Raw genomic sequence first — 21,033 nt, 5'->3', positions numbered from 1 at the left:
GAGGGTTGTTGATAGCATAATAATATAAATAGTGTGGCGTGAGGTCAGAGGGAGCATCAGTAAACACTCTCAGAGGTAGTAAGTTAACATCTATCTTCAGCCCTCCCATGCCCGATTTCTCCACATAACAAGCACGATGCCATGAAAGTGTTTTTATTCCTTTGAGAGAGAATATATGTTTGTTAATTTACTCATGGTTGCTATAGTTTATTTCATTTGCATAATGCTCAGTAGGTCTCGCTCAGTGGACGCATCAGGATTGTTAGACATCCAAGACTAACATTTATTTGACCTCTGACCTGTAAATAGTTAAATAGGTAAAATAAATACTGCCTACGCAGTTCCTGTGGCAGAGATTTATGCTCTTGGAGTGCTCATTGTTTTAGTTTATGATGCTGAATATCTGAGTTTTATGCGTCACACCTTTCAGAAACAACAATTGAGGGATGATTTTTTTATTTCTCTAAAGGTGTTAAAGGTTCCTAAACCCTTCTTTTCAGCTTATAGATGTCCTCAAGTAGCATCAGTTTGGTTAGTGCTCTTTAGAGGGAAAGTCTACATTTCAAAGAGTAAAGAAAAAACCCTACAGTTCACTACTAATCTTCTCTGCAGGCTACAAACTCCAGGATGCATTAACCAGAATTGGTATAACACACAGAGTCTGACTAGATCTTAGATAGGTACAGAGTTTTCATAGGGAAAAAATATACAATTTGTGGTACAGCTGCATTGATTTCCATTCGTTTTTTTTTTAATCACCTATTCTGGGCGTGCAAATGTAGCAGAAGTGCAACGCTCAATCGGCCGAGTGCACTGTTATTATCTGTTATCAATAAGAAATGTTCAGGAGCTGAAACTGACCTTTGAAAGGTTTTACAAGAATGATGGGAACATCAGAGTCATCACGAGGATTGTGTTAATTGTGCTTTTCTGTTGCGGATTCACTATGAAAGAAAATCCAGATGAATCGGTCGTAGGCTACGTAAAGCAATAAGTAGGGATGGGTACCAGTATCCGGTGCCATGATGGCACCGGTTCTGTCATAAACGGTAGTAACCAGACCGAAAAGCAGCGCACATTTCGGTGCTTTATTTTTTTTCCTGAGATGTGATACACTTTCGATTCTAGCCAATCATTTTACGTTTTGATGATAGTAGGCGGGTCCAGGTAGGTACGTTCTTTTAGAGCAGAGCTACAGATTAAAAATGCCCAAGGCGAAGCGGTCAAAAGTCTGGCTGTACTTCACAGCAAAAGATGCAAACTCAGCAGCCTGCAACAAGTGCTTTAATGATACTGTGATACTGTCAAAGGAGGTAACACCTCAAATCTGATGAAACACCTGGCGACGCATAGCGTTTTTTTAAAAGCCGAGAAATGTGCTGTATTTGATAGCTTGCTGCGAGACCTCACACCGAGCACATCTACTGCAGGTGTGGTGCCTGTTATCAGACCCGGAGTTAGCAACATCCCCCAAAAACCCGAAGAGGAGAGTCCTGGCCCCTAGCCCTGCCAGTGTAGCAGAAATGATGAGGATGATGATGCAGCAGCAGCCGTTCTTCTCTGCGTGAGTAGCTTAATGTTGTTCGTGTGTAATTTACGTTGAGTAGGCTAACCACGTTATTACATTAATGCATGTAAGGTGAACTAGCAAACACCATCATAGCTACATGCGGCTGTCTTCTTGTTTGATGGCAGATACTCCCTTCACCCTGGACAAAAAGGCTAAAATGACCAAAGAAAAAGTGGAAAACAGTTAAACATGAGAGGTTTTTGGACAAAGTTTGTGTTTTTTTCATTGTTTAAGCACTGCTTCCAGCCAAGAGTGATACCATATATGCCCCATAGCTGCAGAAAAGGCTAACATTGTTATCTTTTTACAAAAAAACAGCTGAACATGAGAGGTTTTTGGACCAATTTTGTGTTCTCCATTCTTTAAGCACCGTTTAAGCACCGGCACCATTTCAAAAGTACTGGTTTGGTACTGGTATCGGATAAAACCTAAACGATACCCATCCCAACCATAAGGGTTGCTTTCTTTAAAAATAAAACATACTTATCTGCACATTACATGATATGCAGAATGATTTAGCACTACATGCTTTAGCGAGCACTGCTTCACACTAATTATTGCTTCTTTGTTCTCGCTCTTGAGCACGAAAATGCCTTCTCTGTATATTCCTCACAGAATGCAGTCTGCTTTTGTGCTTTAGTGAACAGGAATTACTTTAAAACAGATGAAAGTTTAGAATTTTCTTAAAACAAACCGTTTAGATCAGTTCTCCGTCACAAACTGCAACAATTCTTTTCACACACAATAAATGCACCTCTAATAAGCTTGTTCCTTGGTCATGTGTCAAGTGTCCCTGCACCCACACATCTTAATCCAGCATTTGACTGTGGAGTGCATTAGGAAAAGCACAGGAGGCAAATGAACTTAGTTCAGCAGGTGGGTGATTGCTATTGCATATGCAAAAATGTGTCTGCCTGCAAGCACTTAGCCTGGTTAAACAAAGAAGTGTGCATCGTGACTTGATGCGCAAGGTGGGTTTCCCCAATAATTTTCTCATCTGACACGTTAAATGCCACAGGGCTCTCTTCCTCTCCCCACCCATTATCTCAAAATAGATCCTCGCCATGGCTCTGATGTCATCTTTATCAGAGGAGAATGGGCCAATATGAAGAAAATGGCTCACCAACTGGATTTTTCAGCAGTAGGGAGCATAAAGTAGACTCCGTGCTCACAGTTGCCTTGGAAACACATCTGTTATTAAAAGAACAAGTATTTTTCTAATACAATCCTGTCTGTATCTTCACTTTGAAGTGAAAACTCTTACATCATCATGCTTCTCCTATAGGCTATCTACGTGTCAAAATGTGCGTGATGGCTGCAGTTACATCTGCCAAACATCACAGGGCTACAATAGAGACGTATTTATTACACTACACTTGTATTGTGCTTTCTTTAAATATAGGATTGAATTTACAGATTAATAAAGAATAGGTGTTAGTTTATAATTTCTTTATTTTTACCATCTCATACACAATAATGTATTCTAAAATAAGTGTCCACATTTTAGTTTAATCTTAGTAAAAGCTGCTCAAGTCCCTAAGAGGTGTAAAAGGGGGCGGGGCAAGCCTATGTGGAGACCTGCAAATTGGGTCATACCACAACTCTGGATCATGGGGGCGAATGGGATTTGCTATGTTAGTTTTTGTTAGGTTTTTGTGTGTTCTACCCCTTTTTGTGTCTTTGTGGGTTGATCATCCACTATTTAAGTTTCCTCTTGGTCTCATTTTGGTAGGTCAGGTTGCTTGAGGTAGTGTTGTCATTTTTCTGAGTGGCGTTCTGTTACTTTGACCTCTTTTATGAGCCCAAGCTCTTGTTTTTTCTACTTTAACCTGTTGTCGTGTCCAAATTCATGGGCTGCATCCTCCTGAGGACCCGGCCTTCGCGGTCTACGTGGGCCGGGTCCTCAGAAGGTCGGGTAGGCCGGAAGTAAACGGCTGGGCAAATTGGACGGTCTAGCCTTCTGATTAGCATCACCGCTGTCTCGATGGAGTTTAATAAACTCAGCTGTCTGCTCCTTGCTATCTAAAATATAACAGGACACTGGCGTAAATTCTCGACTGTCTCATACTTCTGTATAATCAGTTTTCTATTTGACGTTTAGTCAGCTGTGTAAAAACCAAGGAGGAACCCACCCGGGGGATTAATAAAGTTTTATTTTATCTAATCTAATAACTTTAATCTCAGCCAAACCGATTTACTCATGAACAAACAAAACACTGAAAAAAGCCCAACAATAACATTTTTAGGTTGTCTAAGTGACTTATATATTACGTTTAACCCGAGCAGCGAAAGTCCGCGGTGATCTGAAAATGATGTGCCGGGAGTTGTGCCGTTCTCGGCCGCATCAGTGACCCTCGAGCTCCCGGCTAGCTATCGAGCTGGTGGGTAGCAGACGTCTCCGAAAACGTCGAAGCACTTTTGCAAATATGCGATATCTTGATAAACCGAGCAGATATTTGATGTTTACACAGCTACTTTCTCGCCTGAAAATATGTTAAAAGTTTATTTTGTGGCCCAGAAAGATTAGTAAGAGTAATTTTAAAACTTAATTTTAATTTTAATTTTAAAACCGCCATTGTTGGAAACTGGAGTTTGGCTGGGCCGCGCTATGAATTCTGGGATATGGTGGGCCACGAAGGACACACCCGACCCATCCTTCAAATTCGGGGAAAAGGAGGACGCATTTGTCGGCTGCATTCGGAGGAGTCTACGAATTTGGACAGCCTTCGGCGCGTCGCTGTGACGTAATCGGTCTACAAATGCGGCCTCAGGAGGAAGCAGCCCATGAATTTGGACACGACCTGTGTCTGACTGTCCTTTACTGCTTGGTCCATCACAATGTATGATATAAACTGTGTTTTCTGTGTTTTGACTCTTTGTGTGCGTCGGTGTGTGTGTCAAATCAAAGTTTAAGCTATCTGCTCTGTGGTGACTACAAATGTTTCACTTGTGAGGAATTATTTTGTCACTTAGTACAAAACCATTTTTAGTTTGAAGAATATTCACTACTGATATTAAGAATTACATGTTCTGAACTTGGCAGAAGTTTAGGAATTAAAACACGAATCCTTTGGATTTTGACGTCACTGGAACTTATAAATCTTGACTTAAGACTTTCTTATCATAAGACATGCATGGACTTGTCATTCCTCTGTTGAGGGTTACTAGTTAAAATATAATTAAATAACACATTGTAGAGATATTGGAAGGTTGATTTACCCACCCCTACTATTTCACCCAGGTTTTAAGCTAAGCCAACTGAAATGCACAAAGATTAAATTTCTCAGTCGTATCATTACATTCAGTAAATGTCAGACTGTCACTAAATTTGAATTTTTACTGTGCTGGCATTTATCTAGACCATGAACATCAGTGTTCATCAAATATTTCTGTTGCCTTCATACATATGTTGCTTTTTACCAAGTGAGTGGGACTTCAATCCATGTTGTAGCTTCCTGTAATCAATAATCTCTCTGCACACTTTGACTCTTAAGAACACAACCCACGTCCCTTATAAGGCTTCAGGTGATAGGATCAGGCCAGCAGTTCTACACACACAATGATGCACTGGAATCCACGGGTATCAGAGCCTTTCCTCCACTCATTGACAAGCTGCCTGAACTAGGAAATGCTCCTTCAGGCTTCAACAAAGAGGAACTGCAGTGTGGCGCACAATCAACACAATTTTCATTTAGTGGTAGCTTCTTTCTTTTTAACTAATTGTATATCTCTACAAGACACATGACATACTGCATCATTTAAGTTTTAATTTCACTTCATTCATATGTGCAATAAAGCAAATGACCTCTTTTTACCATCATGGTTTGAACCTGAACAGTTTGCTACTCAGTTAGTTATGGTGACCATCTAATTATAGGCAGAACATATGGAAGGCCACAGGCTCTAAAAGCACATAAACAGGACGCTAGGTGAAATAGGAACCTCATCTTGTTTTATGTTCTCAGCCTCGGGCAAACGCTCCACTTGCTTTTCTGCTCTCTCCAAGGTTGGAGAGCACTAACTGCAGCTTCATCAGATGTGCCGTCCTGAGCTGAGGTGACGATGGATCCATCAAAGGTAGACAGGTCAGCCTCTGAATTTCACCCAAAGTGCAGTACAGTTGTATGTATTCTTTCACCAGTACTAACTGCTGTGCCATAATGCAACACCTTTAGACAAACACATAGTTAGCATTTTATCTGTTGGCTCAAGTTATACTTGCCTAAGTAAGGAGGTGAGTCTCGTTCAGGTGATTCACAATAGAGTGAAAAAGAAAATGTTTTTCTTTTTCAACATTTTATGCAGTCCTGAGAAAAATTAAGTCCTTAATTAAACGGGATCATCAGCAAGTTTTAGGCAGTCTTCTGGAGTATTCAGGTGTGTGTTAACACAATGGCACAATATTTGTAGGAGTCGTAACCCATTCAAACCATGCAACAACAAAAAATCAACCAAAAAACCAAACATTTGTAGTATCAATCATCTAAATAAACCAGAAGACTTCTGGACCAATTTCCTTCGGACAGACAAGTGGAGCTGTTTGGCCATAATGCACTTTTTCAACCATAGGATATGAGCAAAAATACCTCATGCTTACTGTGAAGCATGGTGGTGGAGGGCTAATGGGCTGAGTCTTAGGCTATGTCCACACGTACATGGGTATTTTTGAAAACTGAGATTTTCCGTTTTCGTTTTAAAAAATAATCCCGTCCACACGTAAAGGCAGAAATGAAGGAAAACGCTGCTAGGAACATGCCAAAGCAGCAGGTGGCGCTATATTCCTAACCGTGCAGAAATGTTGGCCAATCAGAAGTCTAGAAGCCTCGGTGGGAAATAGTAAACAAAGATGGGGCATAGAAGCAGAACCGAGTGGTATGTGTGGAGGGACAGTAACTGTGTGTGTATATGTAAGCATTTAAACACTGCAGAGACAATTAACAGTAACAGTATTGTAGAAATTCATTTCACCGAAACAATAACGTGGCGCACAGTGTGACGTCAAAAAAGGCGCACACCTTTGACGCTGCGTTTTCTCCGTTTTTCTTGTCCACACGTAAATGCAAAAACTGAGTTTTAGAAAATATCCACCCTGGCCGGAGTTTTTAAAAATCTCCGTTTTCAGTGACCGAAAACGCCGTTTACTGTGGACGAAAGGTGCAAACGCATAGAAAAATCTGCGTTTTCAAAAATACCCGGGTACGTGTGGACGTAGCCTTATACAGCGCTTTTCTACTCTCCCAGAGTACTCAAAGCGCTGTATACAACATGCCTCATTCACCCATTCACACCCACTCATACAAGCACTTCTAAACACAAGTGCAAACTAAACTACACTCACACACATTCACACTCTGATGAACGCATTGGAGGGCAACTTGGGGTTAGTACCTTGCCCAAGGATATTTGACATGCAGACTGGGGAAGCCAAGGATCGAACCACCAACCTTTCAATCAGTAGCTGATCTGCCACCTGAGCCACAGCCACCCCTTGACCGTTAACTCCCCTGCACACTACAGTATTCCAGTCAAAGGTGAGGCCAGCTGTCTGATTGATAAAGCTTTCCAAGGTGGGTCATACAACAGCACAATGACCACAAGCACACCAGAAAAGCTACAACACAATGACTGAAAACAAAAACAATCACAGGGTTGTAGTGGCACGGTCAAAGTCAGATCTCTGATCTCAACCCAGTTAAATGTTTGAAATGCTTATGGCTGAGATGTCGCCTCTGAACTGTTTGTATTTGTTAATCAGGCTGTAAATAGGACTAAAGAAGATGTTGACATTAAGGATAGTGTCCTAAACCAGCTTCAAAGACAACTACTGTATGGGTGACGCTGTGTGTATGGTGTACTTACGAAAGAGTCCTTTCCAGCCTGCCGCCAGGTGAACCAATGATCTCACCTAATGTGCAGAACATCTGACCCAGGAAGTCCTTTACAGAGTAAATCATCATAGTTAATTCACTGCACTCAGTCCCTGTGTGCTGCACGTTGGCTAATTTCTAAAATGTGGCTGTTGATAGGTTAACAAAGTTACAGCTACCATGTGATATATGATTTCAATTTGGGTTACTTGGATTTAAAATAAAGAAGTAATCGGAAATTCTTTTGTAAACATTAATTGAAGATGCAATAGTAATGAGCTGTCTAGACGTTGATTGATTACAGCAGACTGCTCAGGACTAACACAGCAGCTAGTTAGCACCTAGTTACTGAAACTGTCTAATTGCTTTGCATTTTGTCCATATTTTATACTTCATTGAATTGAGCTTTGGTAATTAAATTGTTCTGCTTTAAGCAATGTTTTTTGTAGTCAAAATAATACACCATAGGTATTTTGGTAAGCTGTCATAAAAAGGCACAGATGAAGCCACATTCAGGTTGTAGATGATTTTGTGAATTGGTGTGATGAGTCCATCCTTTCACTTAATGTGTCAAAAACTAAAGACATGATTATTGGTTTTAGGAAGTCCTCTTATAGCTCATCACCCACTATCATTAAAACTGCCGATATTGTGATTGCTGAGAGTTATAGATATCTAGGTGTGGTACTTGACTATAAACTGTGTTTTGAATCTCATGCTGATGCCACTACTAAAAAAGTTCAACAAAGACTGTTCTTTTTAAGGAAAATGAGATCTTTTAATGTCTCATCTGAGAAGTTTTATCAAATCTGTGATGTCTTTTTGTATCGCTGGCTGGTTTGGTAACCTGACGGTGAAGAATAAGAATCGGTTGGGACTTCTGGTAAAAACTGCTAGCAAAATTTCAGGGCGCTGGCAAGATGGACTTTTGGCCATTTACAATAGAAATGTGCTTAGAAAGGCTCATTCTATTATTAATTGTTTGAACCATCCACTTCACAGTGAGTTTTAGAGTACCACCGAGGAGGACTAAAGGACTCCAGGTCTCTTTTATCCCTACTGCATCTTGTCTCCTCAATGGCAAATAATTGTCCTAGGACTTTCTATCACTATTATTGTCATTATTATTTTATAGTATTGTTCTGTTTATTTATATCCTGCAGCTAAACTAGTTTCCCCTTGTGGGACAATAAAGAAATTGAAATTTAAAATTGAAATTGAAACATTCTCTTACAGGATTTTCAGACTACATTTGTAATCTCTGTAATCTCAGTGCAGCTTCATTCATTTCTGTTGGAATTAGCGATGCAGTTACAGAAACACACTGAAAGGTCAGTTTGCTGTATGCTTAACACGTTGCTTAGAGGTTAACTCTATACTATCAGAAGATTTCATTGTAGTCTTCGTTTTGGCAAAAAATAATTCTGAGATAAATCAAAATATTATTTATATAGATTTGGGTTCTTTTTGCTTTTCTCCAAAAAATGCTTTAGGATTATGGTGCTAGGGTCCACATCACTTAAAGAAATGGTGCAGTAAGCAGGGAGTACAGAACATAATGATAGCTTACCTTCTGTTTATCCAGGAGGGGAGGCAGTAAGGAAAGGCAGACACATGTTAGAGAAGCTGGAAAGACACAATGAAAAGACCTCAAGTTCACAAATAAATTCATTTTTCTTCCAAATTTAAGAAAGATGAAGACCAGTCAGAGCTGCAGTGCACTGAGCTTAAAGTAATGCTTTTATGAATCATTACTGTAGGATGCAAATTAAAAAATAATGGTTTGATTTATGCTTTCTGTAGATACTTTAGTACTGTACTAAACTTTGTTTGATGTTGAATTCAGGTAAAACTACAGCTGGAGTGGAGCCGGACCACACTGACACTGGTAGCATGTACCTTGGACAAGGTGCCAGTCAGTTGCTACATATCTGACATATAGGCAGCAGTACCCGGATCACAGGCACACCAACCCTCTGCATGTCTGCCTTCTGTTCTGTGGTCCTCCTATCCTTCTGCATGGCAGTCCCATCTTCAACATCTTCTATATTCACCAAAGCCTTGCCTCTAAAAACCACTCAGCCTGAGCTCTGATGTATTATTTCTAATCTTGTCTGCTACCTTCACATCCTCGACTCCTTGCATCTTCACTGTTACATGTGTCTCCCTGTTATTTACACATGTGTTCTTTCTTGTTTCTCAATAGAGCATAATAACACATCTCCAGGCTCTCTTCTACCTACTCCCAATGCTAACTACAAATCATAGTGTCATCTGTAAACAGTATAGTCCACAGAGATGCCTGCCTGTTCACATCTGTCAACCTGCAAATAATAGAGGGCTCCATTTCTTGGCTCTTGATGCTCCACAACTGAATCTGACGCGTGATGAGGAATTTTGTTTTTTATAAGATGGGTTTCAATCGATATCAATATAACAATTTTAATGCAAAGTAGACAACAAGACATGTTGAGAGGTGTCCAATGTTTGTATTGTGATGCAGTATTTTACCTGTTCTTACAGTCTGACAAATGTCACACTTATCATAATAACAAAAACATATTTTTTAGTAGTACCACCCAAACTACAATAAGCAAAACCACTTTTGTGAAACCCACTGAAATAAAACTTGATTCAATTTTTTATTTTTATTTTTTTAAATAAGGTTAACTCCATTTTTTTCTGGGCTTCATGCCAGTGGTCTGTGGTCATTGGACATATTAAGCTGCTTACATGTTTGGAAAGATTGGAGCTCCTAGTATCCACATTGTACCTGCAGAAGAAAAGCAAAATTGCAGACTTTAGAGTGTTTCCTTTAGAGTGCATCCTGTACAACATCATAAAACACAAATGCATACAGAAAAATTACAACTGTGGAGAAAAAGAGACACCTTCCTAATTTCCCTTTTGCACTTGACTTGACAAGCAACGCACACATGATGGACAGCTCTGGTGGGAGAACAAAGAAAAAATTCATGTATGCTAATTAAATAATACGATATGGTCTCCACAGGAGGGATGAGTCAAGAGTTATAAAACAGAAATTTATGGATCTGGAGCAACACTGACACATAACATACAATAAGGATTGATCTGCAGATGGAAGACTCTCTCTTTTGCTGTCTTTGCCTCTTCTCTTTTAAAATGTGCTTTCCCCAAAGAAACTTCTGTTTCTGACACAAATTAACATCCTTGTTTCTGGGTGGATTCTAAGGGGTCCTGAAATCAATGGCCCATGAAGGTTCATGCTTATTATCATAGACCAGGTAAACCACTGAGATCTTAGCTGCACTATCTCATTCAGTCATCTATTCTCCAGAGGCCAGGCAGCCTTGCAGAAGAAGAGTGATGAAGGTCCTTATTGTACTACTTGTGCTGAAGCTCAGGGGAACAGCTGCTTCTCTGTTAGGCGAACGCAATGCTAAGGCAAAAAAATAGGTTTGTCAAAATGATCTGAAACACTTTCAACAGTTGAAAGAAGAAAACTCCTGTCTTTAAATGCTTTTTCAGACATTCTGTGGCATTGTTCCAAAGTATTATTTCAATGTAAGCGGATAGTTTGAAATGGTTGAATGTTTATGCGCCTGTTTTACCTTCAATCTTCAGTCTTTAGCAAACTTCTTGTCTTTATTTGCAAATACTTCATTTTTTCATATTTTCTGTTTCATTCCACATCCAACATATTTATTTTGTAAGAAATAAAATCTTGCATGGATTATATATTTAACCTCTTTTCATCTGTCAGGTCATTGCTGCTTTGCAGGCTGGGGTTAGTCTTCAGTTGCACTTTTCTGCACATTTTCAGTAGAGGTGGGAATCACCATACAACTCACAATACGATATTATCACAATACGATATTATCACAATACTTAACGCACGATACGATATTATTGCAATTTTTTAAAATATTTTGCGATATTCAGATTCTGTACATAAAGATAAACTTTATCAATATTCATTTTATCTAATAACAAAGTCTCACACTCAGTCTTTCTCTCATTTCAGTTTGATTGTTGACAAACTGAACGGTTTGTATTACAGTCTAGTCCAACTTAACTGAATCAACCATCTGGTACAATTATAGCTATTCTGAACTATGCAATTTATGAAAACTATGCAGCCCCTTCAGCAACTGAAGAATTTGAAAGTAAATTAAAACTAAATATAATTTTACATTAAATAAAAAAGTTTTAAACTTAATTAAAATAAAACATGTCTTAAATTAAAATAAGTAAACTGTCATGTTTATTGCTGCCAAAAAACAAGTTAAACACATTTGGACAGTGAAGGAATGTCAGGATTCTTGCTCAGAAAAAGGATCAACATGCTCTGAAGTCAGAGCACAAAAACCTTTTTGTAACAAAGTATCGATTTCTGCTGTCCCTGTATCGATACGTTATTAGCAAACAAAATATCACGATACTACACAGAATCGATTTTTTTCCCCACCCCTAATTTTCAGTAACTAGAAGATTTCACCTCTCAAATCAAGTCTCTTACATGCATCTCAGTCTTATAATTCTTCTATTATCTCTCTTTGGGTATGTGACATTGATGATAATTTTATATAAAGTGTAAGAACCTGATCCCTCCACTGACTCAAGCTCGTCAGAGACCTGTTAAAGGTTACAGAGTGTTAGAAAGCTTTCCTTCATTCTGACCTGTCAGTGCTTGTAATTCATACTGTGTCTAACATGTTTTTCATTTTAATTGTATTTTCTAGAATTTTTCACAGACTTTTTGGCAATCAAAAGAAAAACCCACAGTTTCCCGACACACATCAAAGATGACTTTAGACTGCATTTTTCCAAAGACGTACATTTTGCTAGTTTCAAAACAGAGTAAAGTTTGAGAGTGGGATTTTGGTCATCACTGATTATGTCCATTTGCCTAATCACATACACTCTCAGAAAATAAAGCGCCGTGTTACCGTGCCTTGTCAGTGGGGTAGTACACTCTAAGATACTTGTTCCAAAATGATATGCAGAGGAACAAATGTTGAGTTGATAGACAGATTTTGTTTTTATCTCTGTAAATTTGTCAATTATAATAATTACTTTCTTTGGGTTTATTTTTACTTGTTATTTGTTATTTTCACTGTAGAGGATGCACAAAGGTGTGTAGCTGTGTAATGGTGCACTGTGTACTGTGCATACGATGGAGGAGTTGTACAGGCAGGAATGATTTCCTGTGTTGTTAAGTGGTGCATTTGGGTAATCTCGGTCTCTACTGAAGGTGCTCCTGCGCCTGGCCAGCACGTCATGGAGTGGGTGGAAGGTGTTGTACAGCAGCGGTCCCCAACCCCCGGGCCTCGGACCGGTACCGGTCCGTGAGTCGTTTGGTACCGGGCCGCGAGAGTTGAGGCTCAGGTGTGAAATGTATAGTTTTCAGGATTTTTATCGGTTTTCAGCGTTATTTTGTTATCGTTTTTATCGTTAACTCGGTTTTCCTGGGTCTTTTCACGTGTGTTATGAATAAATCTTCTTTTTTTCGGTACCAGTACTAGTTTTATTTTGTTGTATTTATCCGCGACACCTTAAAGGCCGGTCTGTGGTGCAAAAAAGGTTGGAGACCGCTGCTGTACAGCATTGTCCTTGTCTTGGACATCATCCACTTTTCCGACATCACCTTAAGTGTTGCTACTCTGGTATTCACTGCTTTAAGTAGATGTTTCATGAACTGTTCGGGTAACAAAAAAAAAAAATCTCTGCAACTCTCCGTGTGGTCAACAACAGACACACATTATGCCCCTATCGTGGACTAAACCAATCAGAGATAGTCAGGGGCGGGACCTCTCTGATTGGCCGTGGTCCAGTTGAAAGTGCAGGTGGAAGAGAGAGGTGAGTAGCTTGAATAAAGCGATATCGATTCATTAACGGATTCCACACAAAGACGTAAACACAGAGCGACCCGACGCATCAGAATCAGCTTTGTCTTTCTCGGCTTTCTCACCCGACGGCCCGAACACGGACACGCTGTCGGAGCTTAGCGATTCTGATGCGTCCGGTCCGCTCTGTGTTTACGTCTTTTTGCGCTGATTCTGGTTTTGTCTCTCTCCAACCAAAATTTGCTGAGCCAGCAGCAAAAGAAGCAGCAAACTACGCTTCACATTTGATCAATGTCCTCTGACTTTTGCTGTTTTGCTTCCACCACGATAAAAATCACACTTCCTGCACAGCTCTCTCTCTCTGTACTTCAGGAACAGTTTCCTGTCTCAAATCTCTGTTTTCTGCATTATTCATTCGCTTATCACCCACCAGTCTACCGTTGTTTACAGCGCTGTCTTTTTCTTTTTTCACTTAAATGACCTCGGACAAGAAAGCCTAATTTCTGCTGTTCAATACTGAAGAAATTTAAACTTCTTAAAACTATGCAAAATTGCAAAATATTGCAGAATATTTTTAAGGTTATCTGCTATAAAAAGCCAGGCCAGGAAAATCTTCATGTTTTTCTGTGTTTTATTCTCAGTTACTTTCACACAAAGGCATCTGCTGTGATGTTCACAGTTCTGATGAAGTCTCATGTGTATCAGTACTGATAAATGATCAGAATTATAATATTTCTGACTGCCTGAGGCTAAATTGAATCAAATCAGGACTTTGAGAACCTGAATTGAATGGATTATAGAAATCAGTAATGATACCCAGCCCTAGTGAGCAGCCTAGGCCTGAGAGAAATGGATGTAGCTGTGGGTAATGAGAAAAGATGAAAAGAACTATTGATAACGTTTTTGTTAAGTTAAGGCCTGATCAGTCTGAAATTCATAGCCAGCTCTGACACGGTGCCATCAATCTTTGAATGCTGAAAAAGCAGCAGTGTATCCAGGAAACACATTATATGCTGCAATAAATGCCCAAGTGTCCCCTCTCCCCACTGCCTTTCATCGTCAGAGGAGCCGAGATGATGATTAAGTTTATCATTTTCTACAATATTGACAAAGCACTTTAAGCACAAGATTGTTAGTTAATAATTTAGAAATTAATATTGTCTGTATGGACTTCCCCCCCAAAGAAAGTGCACACGTAAAACTGCGGCGTTAAGCGATGCAGTTGAAAAATTTTAGTGCGCCTAACTTTTGTGCCGGTACGCCTAAATTTTTAAAGTTAGGCGTAGCGGTGCGCCCATGTCAAAAGGTTAGTCTAGAGCCCTGACTTCTGTACATCCCTCTGTGCTTCCTCGATTTTGGCTTCCAGCCTTCCTCTACATGGAGGGTTGGAGTTCCTCTACTTGTAGATGGGGATGGTGCATATAGCAGTGATCAAATCTGCAAGCATCTACTCTGATGAGTGTTTGTTAGTGATCTGGGGAGTCGTGCCCTCGATGGCTAGACATCATCTAGTTTAATTCCACTGCTTTTTTCTACCTGGGTTTTCCCACTGTATCCATATGAGTCTCCTGATGTTATTGCACTGAGATACTCTCTCAGTGGCTTGGCTGTCATTGTACTATTCCACCAATAATCAAAGGAGCTTGCAAAGAAAAGCGTCTGGACTTCTTTAAGTTACTTGAAGACGTTTCACCTTCATCCGAGAAGCTTCTTCAGTTCTAAGGTCAAATGGTGGAGAGTCCCAGATATAACCCTAGTGGGAGTGTCCCCCCACAGAGGGACAAAAGGACCCCCTGATGATCCTCTAATCGCCTGAGCCAAGGTGTGAAACTGGGTGTGGGTCCCAATCAGCCAGAGTTTCGGGTGAGTTCATTGTGAAACCTGGCCCCACCTTATCATGCGAATTCCTGAGGTCAGATGGCCCAGGATGTGAGTGGGCGTTAAGGCGTCTGGGAAGGGATCTCAAAACTGGATTATAGATGGCAGAGAGTTGGTGTCGTAAACCACCGCCTCTGTTCAAAGATGGTCGCTCACAGTGGACGTAGATGGCTTCTTTCACTCCTCTTTCAAACCATCTGTCCTCTCTGTCCAAAATGTGAACATTGGCATCCTCGAAAGAGTGACCTTTATCCTTAAGATGCAGATGGACTGCTGAGTCTTGTCCTGTGGAGGTGGCTCTTCTGTGTTGTGCCATGCGCTTGTGAAGTGGCTGTTTGGTCTCTCCAAGTTATTCCATCAATAACATATTGTCAGTCATTCTCCATGTATGCCCTGTTCCAGTAGCCTACTTCTAAACACTATGTCATGGATCCTCATGGCTTCAGCGTTGTATCTCTTGCACATTTTCCCAGGTAGGCTTGGTAGTATGGTGGGCAGACAATAAGTAAACTAATAATCAAACAGAAAATATCTCATAATAAAGAGAACTTAAGGAGCAGCTCCCAGACATCCCCAATGAAAACAAGTCCAAGGTGGGCTAGCTTGGCTTTTCCGGCAGTCTGTGGTCAGGAGTGCCCTGCTATTGATACAGGAGCTTGGAATGTGGAGCAGTTTCACATGGCAGGAGAGCCCTGCTTGCCAAGTCTCTGGATAGAGATGTGTGTGCAGCACCCTGTGGACACTTTGGCTCTGGCTGGAGCTGCACATGTACTTCTGGACTGGGGCTCTGGTCTCTGCAGGGCACATGGGCTCAGTGGGCTGTGGCTGCACCAGGCATGGCAGGTGGCTAATAAAGTCCTCTGGGTTCAAAGAGAACTTAAGACTGGCCATCCCAGATATTTGAATTGCTAAGACATCATGTCTAAATATATCTGGTTAGATATGTTAGGATTGGCATACATCCCTATCCCAATGAAAACTGCATAGGACAGCATGTATAGGACAGCATACATCTAGATAGATAGATAGATTAGATAGATAGATTAGATAGATTAGATAGATTAGATAGATTAGATAGATAGATATTAACAATTAACAAGGTTCGGGTAAAGTGTTCAGGAACCACTGATGAGAAGTGAGCTACTGAAACAAGAAGGCACAAATGGGCAAGAGATGATAACAGGACGCTGTTGCAATGCTACTATCCAGGTAACCCCAGCGGAAGGAGTTACATGAATAGGATGTGGGAGCTACTGAATACCCAGCGTCCAGGTTGACGGTGAAACAACTAGTAGCTCAGTGTTCCAACATTCGGTGAATGAACTGCTCTCATGACTAGAAATTGACAAGGTACAAGACAAATGCAACGGCGAGGGGGAGCCAGGATGACAGGTCAGATTGAAATATTATCATCATCCCTACCCAACAATGGGTACCAAGCCTGAAGGAAGGTCTACTAGACAATTTCTACTGAGACCTTCACAAGATTAATCAGCTGATCTACCAGTGAGATGCTTGGCTGGGATGCTGACTGCACTCCATGAGCGTTTCGCAGCACAAATGAACCAGCTGCTAATTGACGAGACACACCCAGATTGGCTAACTGAAGGCCAGACAGGCCTGATCCCCAAGGACCCCCCCGGAAAGGACCAGTTATATCCAACTATCGGCCAGTAACCTGCCTCAGTACCACATGGTGTCATGATCCAGGTGGGCACAGCTGTGTTGTCTCTGAGCTGCTGTCTCCGCCTTGGGGTGGAGTCACCGCACACTGACGAGTCTCTTCACCTGTGCTGAGCTGTCAGCATTTATGGACCAGCGCTCACTCCACTACTCGCCACGGTTTCTGCTACACCTGGTCAGTGTTGCTTCAGGCAATTCAAGCCAAGGAATAATTTTGCCATCCGTGACTTACTGTTTTTCCCCACAGCTGCTCAGTCCTTATCCACTCCACCCACGGCAATACCTACTGGACCCTCTTCGCTGGTTCATGCCTGTCAGCTCAGTCTTCTCAGCTCCTGTCAACCGCGCTCACCTGCCCTCCTGCCTCCAGCTGGCCTCGTCAGCCACCACTCCCGGACCTTGTACTCCCTCTGCGTCCACCCTCCGCCCAGGAACAGTAAGGCAAAGTAATGCCATGTTTTCAAGCTTTACCCGGATACTTTTCCCTAAGCTTCGTCACTAAAGCCACTCTCCTCTCGTTGCAGTGTGCTGAGACTCCCGGTGCATTTCCCGCATTCTGCGTCTCCCCTCTTTGGTCATGAGGAGTTTCTATGAAGATTTAAGCTTTGCCAATTATTACTTAGAGATCAAGTTCTTGTTTCAGGTTTGGTTCAGGCATTGAAGGAACGCCTTAGTTCATAGTATTTAGTAATTTATGTCTTGACGTTTTGTTTTTTTGGAAAAAATAAAGTTTTGTTCATGTTTTCTCGTCTACGTTATATGTGCATTCTGCATTTGAGTCCTCCGGTCAGCCGACCTTGGCCGTGACACATGGAAGCTCCTGTCAGGCATCATAGCGGCTAAGATGAACAGGCACATGGGTCAATACATGAGTGGGGCACAGAAAGGAACTGGCAAGAATACCAGAGGCGCAAAAACACCAGCTACTGGTAGACTGAGCAGTCAACCGAGACTGCAAGACTAGGCTGACCAACCTGTGCACTGCCTGGACTGATTACAAGAAGGCCTATGACTCAATGCCCCACACCTGGATCCTGGAATGCCGAGAACTATAGAAGATCAGGACCCTGAGAGCCTTCATCAGGTACTCAATGGGGATGTGGCGGACATCGCTAGAGGCCAACTTCAAGCCAATAGCACAAGTCACCATCAAGTGCGGGATCGACCAAGGAGATGCTCTGTCCCCACTGCTGTTCTGCATCGGCCTGAAGCCCCTCAGTGAGATCGTTAACAACGCTGCCTACGGATACGGTGAAATTCATTTTCGATTTAAAGTATTTATTGGTGGATTAGTAATTCGGTTTGAAAAACTGATTTAAAAATAGTGTTTTTACTAAAGTAATTTATTACGTAATAATTTAATTTAAAATAATGTTTGAATAAATAAAATGATTTTTTTAAAGAATTCATAAATGAATTTACAGATGCAGCTTTTATTGTCCAATTCATTATTAAAGCACAGAACTCTTTATTTCGATGCATGTGGCTCTTGTGGACTAGATGTAATTTCTGTCATTTTTGCTTTCAATTGAGGTTATTTCTCTTAGTCGGGAGTATGAAAATTCAATTTTCAGTGATATTGAGACATCCAGTGACTCCTGGATTGATACATACTACACCACCTTGTTTTCTCCTTCATTCTTGGCAATGGGAAAACTCTACTTGTTGTGGCCATTTTTGTTGAATGTTTATAATTCAATTTGTATTAATTTTAGTTTTTTCTTTAAAGTTGTAAGAATATGCTGACCTAGTTTTGTTATGTAAATTTGTAATTCATTTTATTGGAAAAGGTTTTGGAAAGTGATTGGTTTATTGGCTTATGGACCCTCCCATTAATCACGGGATTAGGAGCACCCTGGAGGGGTGTGGTAAGGATATTTTTTTTGTTTGCCAAATGTCTGATGGGAAGACGGGAGGGTTAGAAAAGGATTTTTTGACCACTTTTGAAGTTGTTAAAGCAAAGTAAGTTAACTTTCGTTTAATTTTAAATTTTAAGAAGTTATTTGGTTGATTTTTGTTTATAATTTTCCACGAAATAAACGCCATATGATTTTAAAACAATGGAGTCAGAAGTGCGTTCTAAAACAAACCTTTTCTTGGACTTTTTTGGTGTTTGGAACATAAAAGGCCGTGACACTACTAATCATGTTAACAACAATTTCTTAATCCTAAGGAAAATCTAACCACATTATTTTATTACTTATTTATTTGGTGCCTAAAGTTATCTGTTCTTTTAGCTACATTTAGTAATTTTACAATGTTTACTTGTGGTAGAGCTCATGCTTTCCTTCCTTAGCTACTAAATTTAGTGAAGACTATATAAATATAAAGTATAATATTGGATGGATTGGTGTGAATTTAATTACAAACATCTGTAGTCGTCATAAAACCAGCTGACTTTGCTTAGCTCTAAATATTTTACAACCGTGTACATACATGGTCTCCACCTGAAAAAGACAGGGTTGGTAGTTTGAGTTAGTGATGTGCGGATCGATCCTGAAATATCGATTCCTCCGATACCAGTCATTTATGTTCTAGAATCGATTCTCACATTAAAATATCGATATTTTAGTAATTTAGAGTAAATTTGTAGTTTATCATTAACAGGAACACAGTGGAAAGAAACTGTAACGTTCAGATTGTCTACATTCAAAGGAACTACTTCCTCTTCCGCCTTTCATAGTTATGTGCGAAATACGGCTGTATAAAAGTCTCGCAGCCCCTTGGCGTGCGCACTCACAACAATGGCTGAGCGTAACTGGAGTCATGTGCGGACGTGTTTTACCTCCACAAACAGCTGAGACGTGGTTTGCGATACATGTGGCAAAAAAGTGAGATGTTGTTGCCATACTTGCCAACTTTGAGACCTCAGAATTAGGGAGACATTAAAATTACATTTTCAGTGTTTATTTATCGGGTAAAATACGTTAAATGTCACCGTTATTATTGGCCGGCCCGGAAACAGCGGGGGTGTCCAAATTCAGAGGCTGCTTCCACCTGAGGACCCGGCCTTCGCGGTCTAAAGCCGGGTAGTACGTCACGAGCTCCCTCGGTGGAGTGAAACTCTGCCATCTGCTCCTTGCTATCTAAAATATAACCGGGCGCTGACGTAAACTCTCGACCGTCTCAGACTTTGTTTAATTCGTTTTCTGTTTGACGTTTATTCAGCTGTGTGAAAACCCCGGAGGAAACCTCCCGAGGGATTAATAAAGTTAAATTTAATTTAATCTACTCACTGAAATTCGGGATTCTCCTGGAAAAATCAGCAGGGTTGGCATGTATGATTGTGGCAACATCACTAACCTTGTCAAACACCCCAAAGTAAATCATATCACAGAATATGACGAGCGTATGTTGAGGCGAACTGAAGAGGAGGACAGGGACAGGTGCTGCTAGGGAGAGACAGACGTCTCTCATGGTGTCCTTTAGTGCTGCAGGCAGGCAACGTGTTCAAATAGCCACAACTTCAGTTTTTTTATTTCTGTATGATGAACTCTGCATTATTAAGTGATAAGAACAAGTAATCTGATGTCCTGTAATCATTATGACGCTATTTTTTGAGATACAAGAAATAAAATAAGTATTTGTACAAAGTATCGGTATCGGATCAGTATCGTCGATACCACCCTGAATATTACTTGGTATCGAATCGGAAAGGAAATCAGTGGTATCGCACATCACTAGTTTGAGTATCATCTGAGTAAATATCATGTTTTTCCTCTTGTCACATCAGCTGATAAGGAATACAAATTATGAAGATACACTGTCTGATGAGTATAATTATAGTTCTCACTGAAATTATTTTGCCTGCTGGTTGCTTTTGTTATTTTATTTGTATTTATTGATTTTATTTAGAATAAGCATAGTGTGTGGCTTTGAAAAAGGAACTAAAAGCAGGTGAAAAAATACCAAAGAGCCAGCTTACCCAAAAATGCCAAATTTAGTGTTCGCTGCCATTTGAAGGAGTCACTGCATACACTTCCTCCCCACACTTCTATACATATACACTTTTATTAAATCGCTGTCCTGAGTGTATCACCAGTATCTTTCAATCTCACTACGTCCTGCAACTCAAAGCTCTGTGGAGGATTGCCAAATGAAATTTAAGTAAGGACAAGCAATAGAGTTGCCAGAAACTCGAATGACTTTCATTTATATGAAAGGCAGCTGGATCTGCCTGCCTAATATACAAAGTTATACATGGTCT

General features: G+C 40.6%; 1 protein-coding gene across 1 annotated transcript in view; it reads right to left on the bottom strand.

The window, feature by feature from the left end:
* LOC102782854 (copine-9-like) overlaps window positions 1–21,033 on the bottom strand; it is a 213,195-nt gene that overhangs the window by 124,676 nt on the left and 67,486 nt on the right. Inside the window, exons 5-7 of the mRNA XM_087840463.1 lie at window positions 10,171–10,210; window positions 9,008–9,010; window positions 7,430–7,506 (exon numbers count right to left, since the gene is read on the bottom strand). Coding sequence (XP_087696589.1) covers window positions 7,430–7,506; window positions 9,008–9,010; window positions 10,171–10,210 — 120 coding nt within the window. The remainder of the gene's footprint in view (window positions 1–7,429; window positions 7,507–9,007; window positions 9,011–10,170; window positions 10,211–21,033) is intronic.

Source organism: Neolamprologus brichardi, chromosome 5 (genome assembly GCF_056152115.1).
Source record: "Neolamprologus brichardi isolate AB-2024 chromosome 5, ASM5615211v1, whole genome shotgun sequence".
NCBI lineage: Eukaryota > Metazoa > Chordata > Actinopteri > Cichliformes > Cichlidae > Neolamprologus > Neolamprologus brichardi.
Note: the sequence above shows the minus strand (reverse complement) of the source record. Positions and strands in the feature narration are given on the sequence as shown.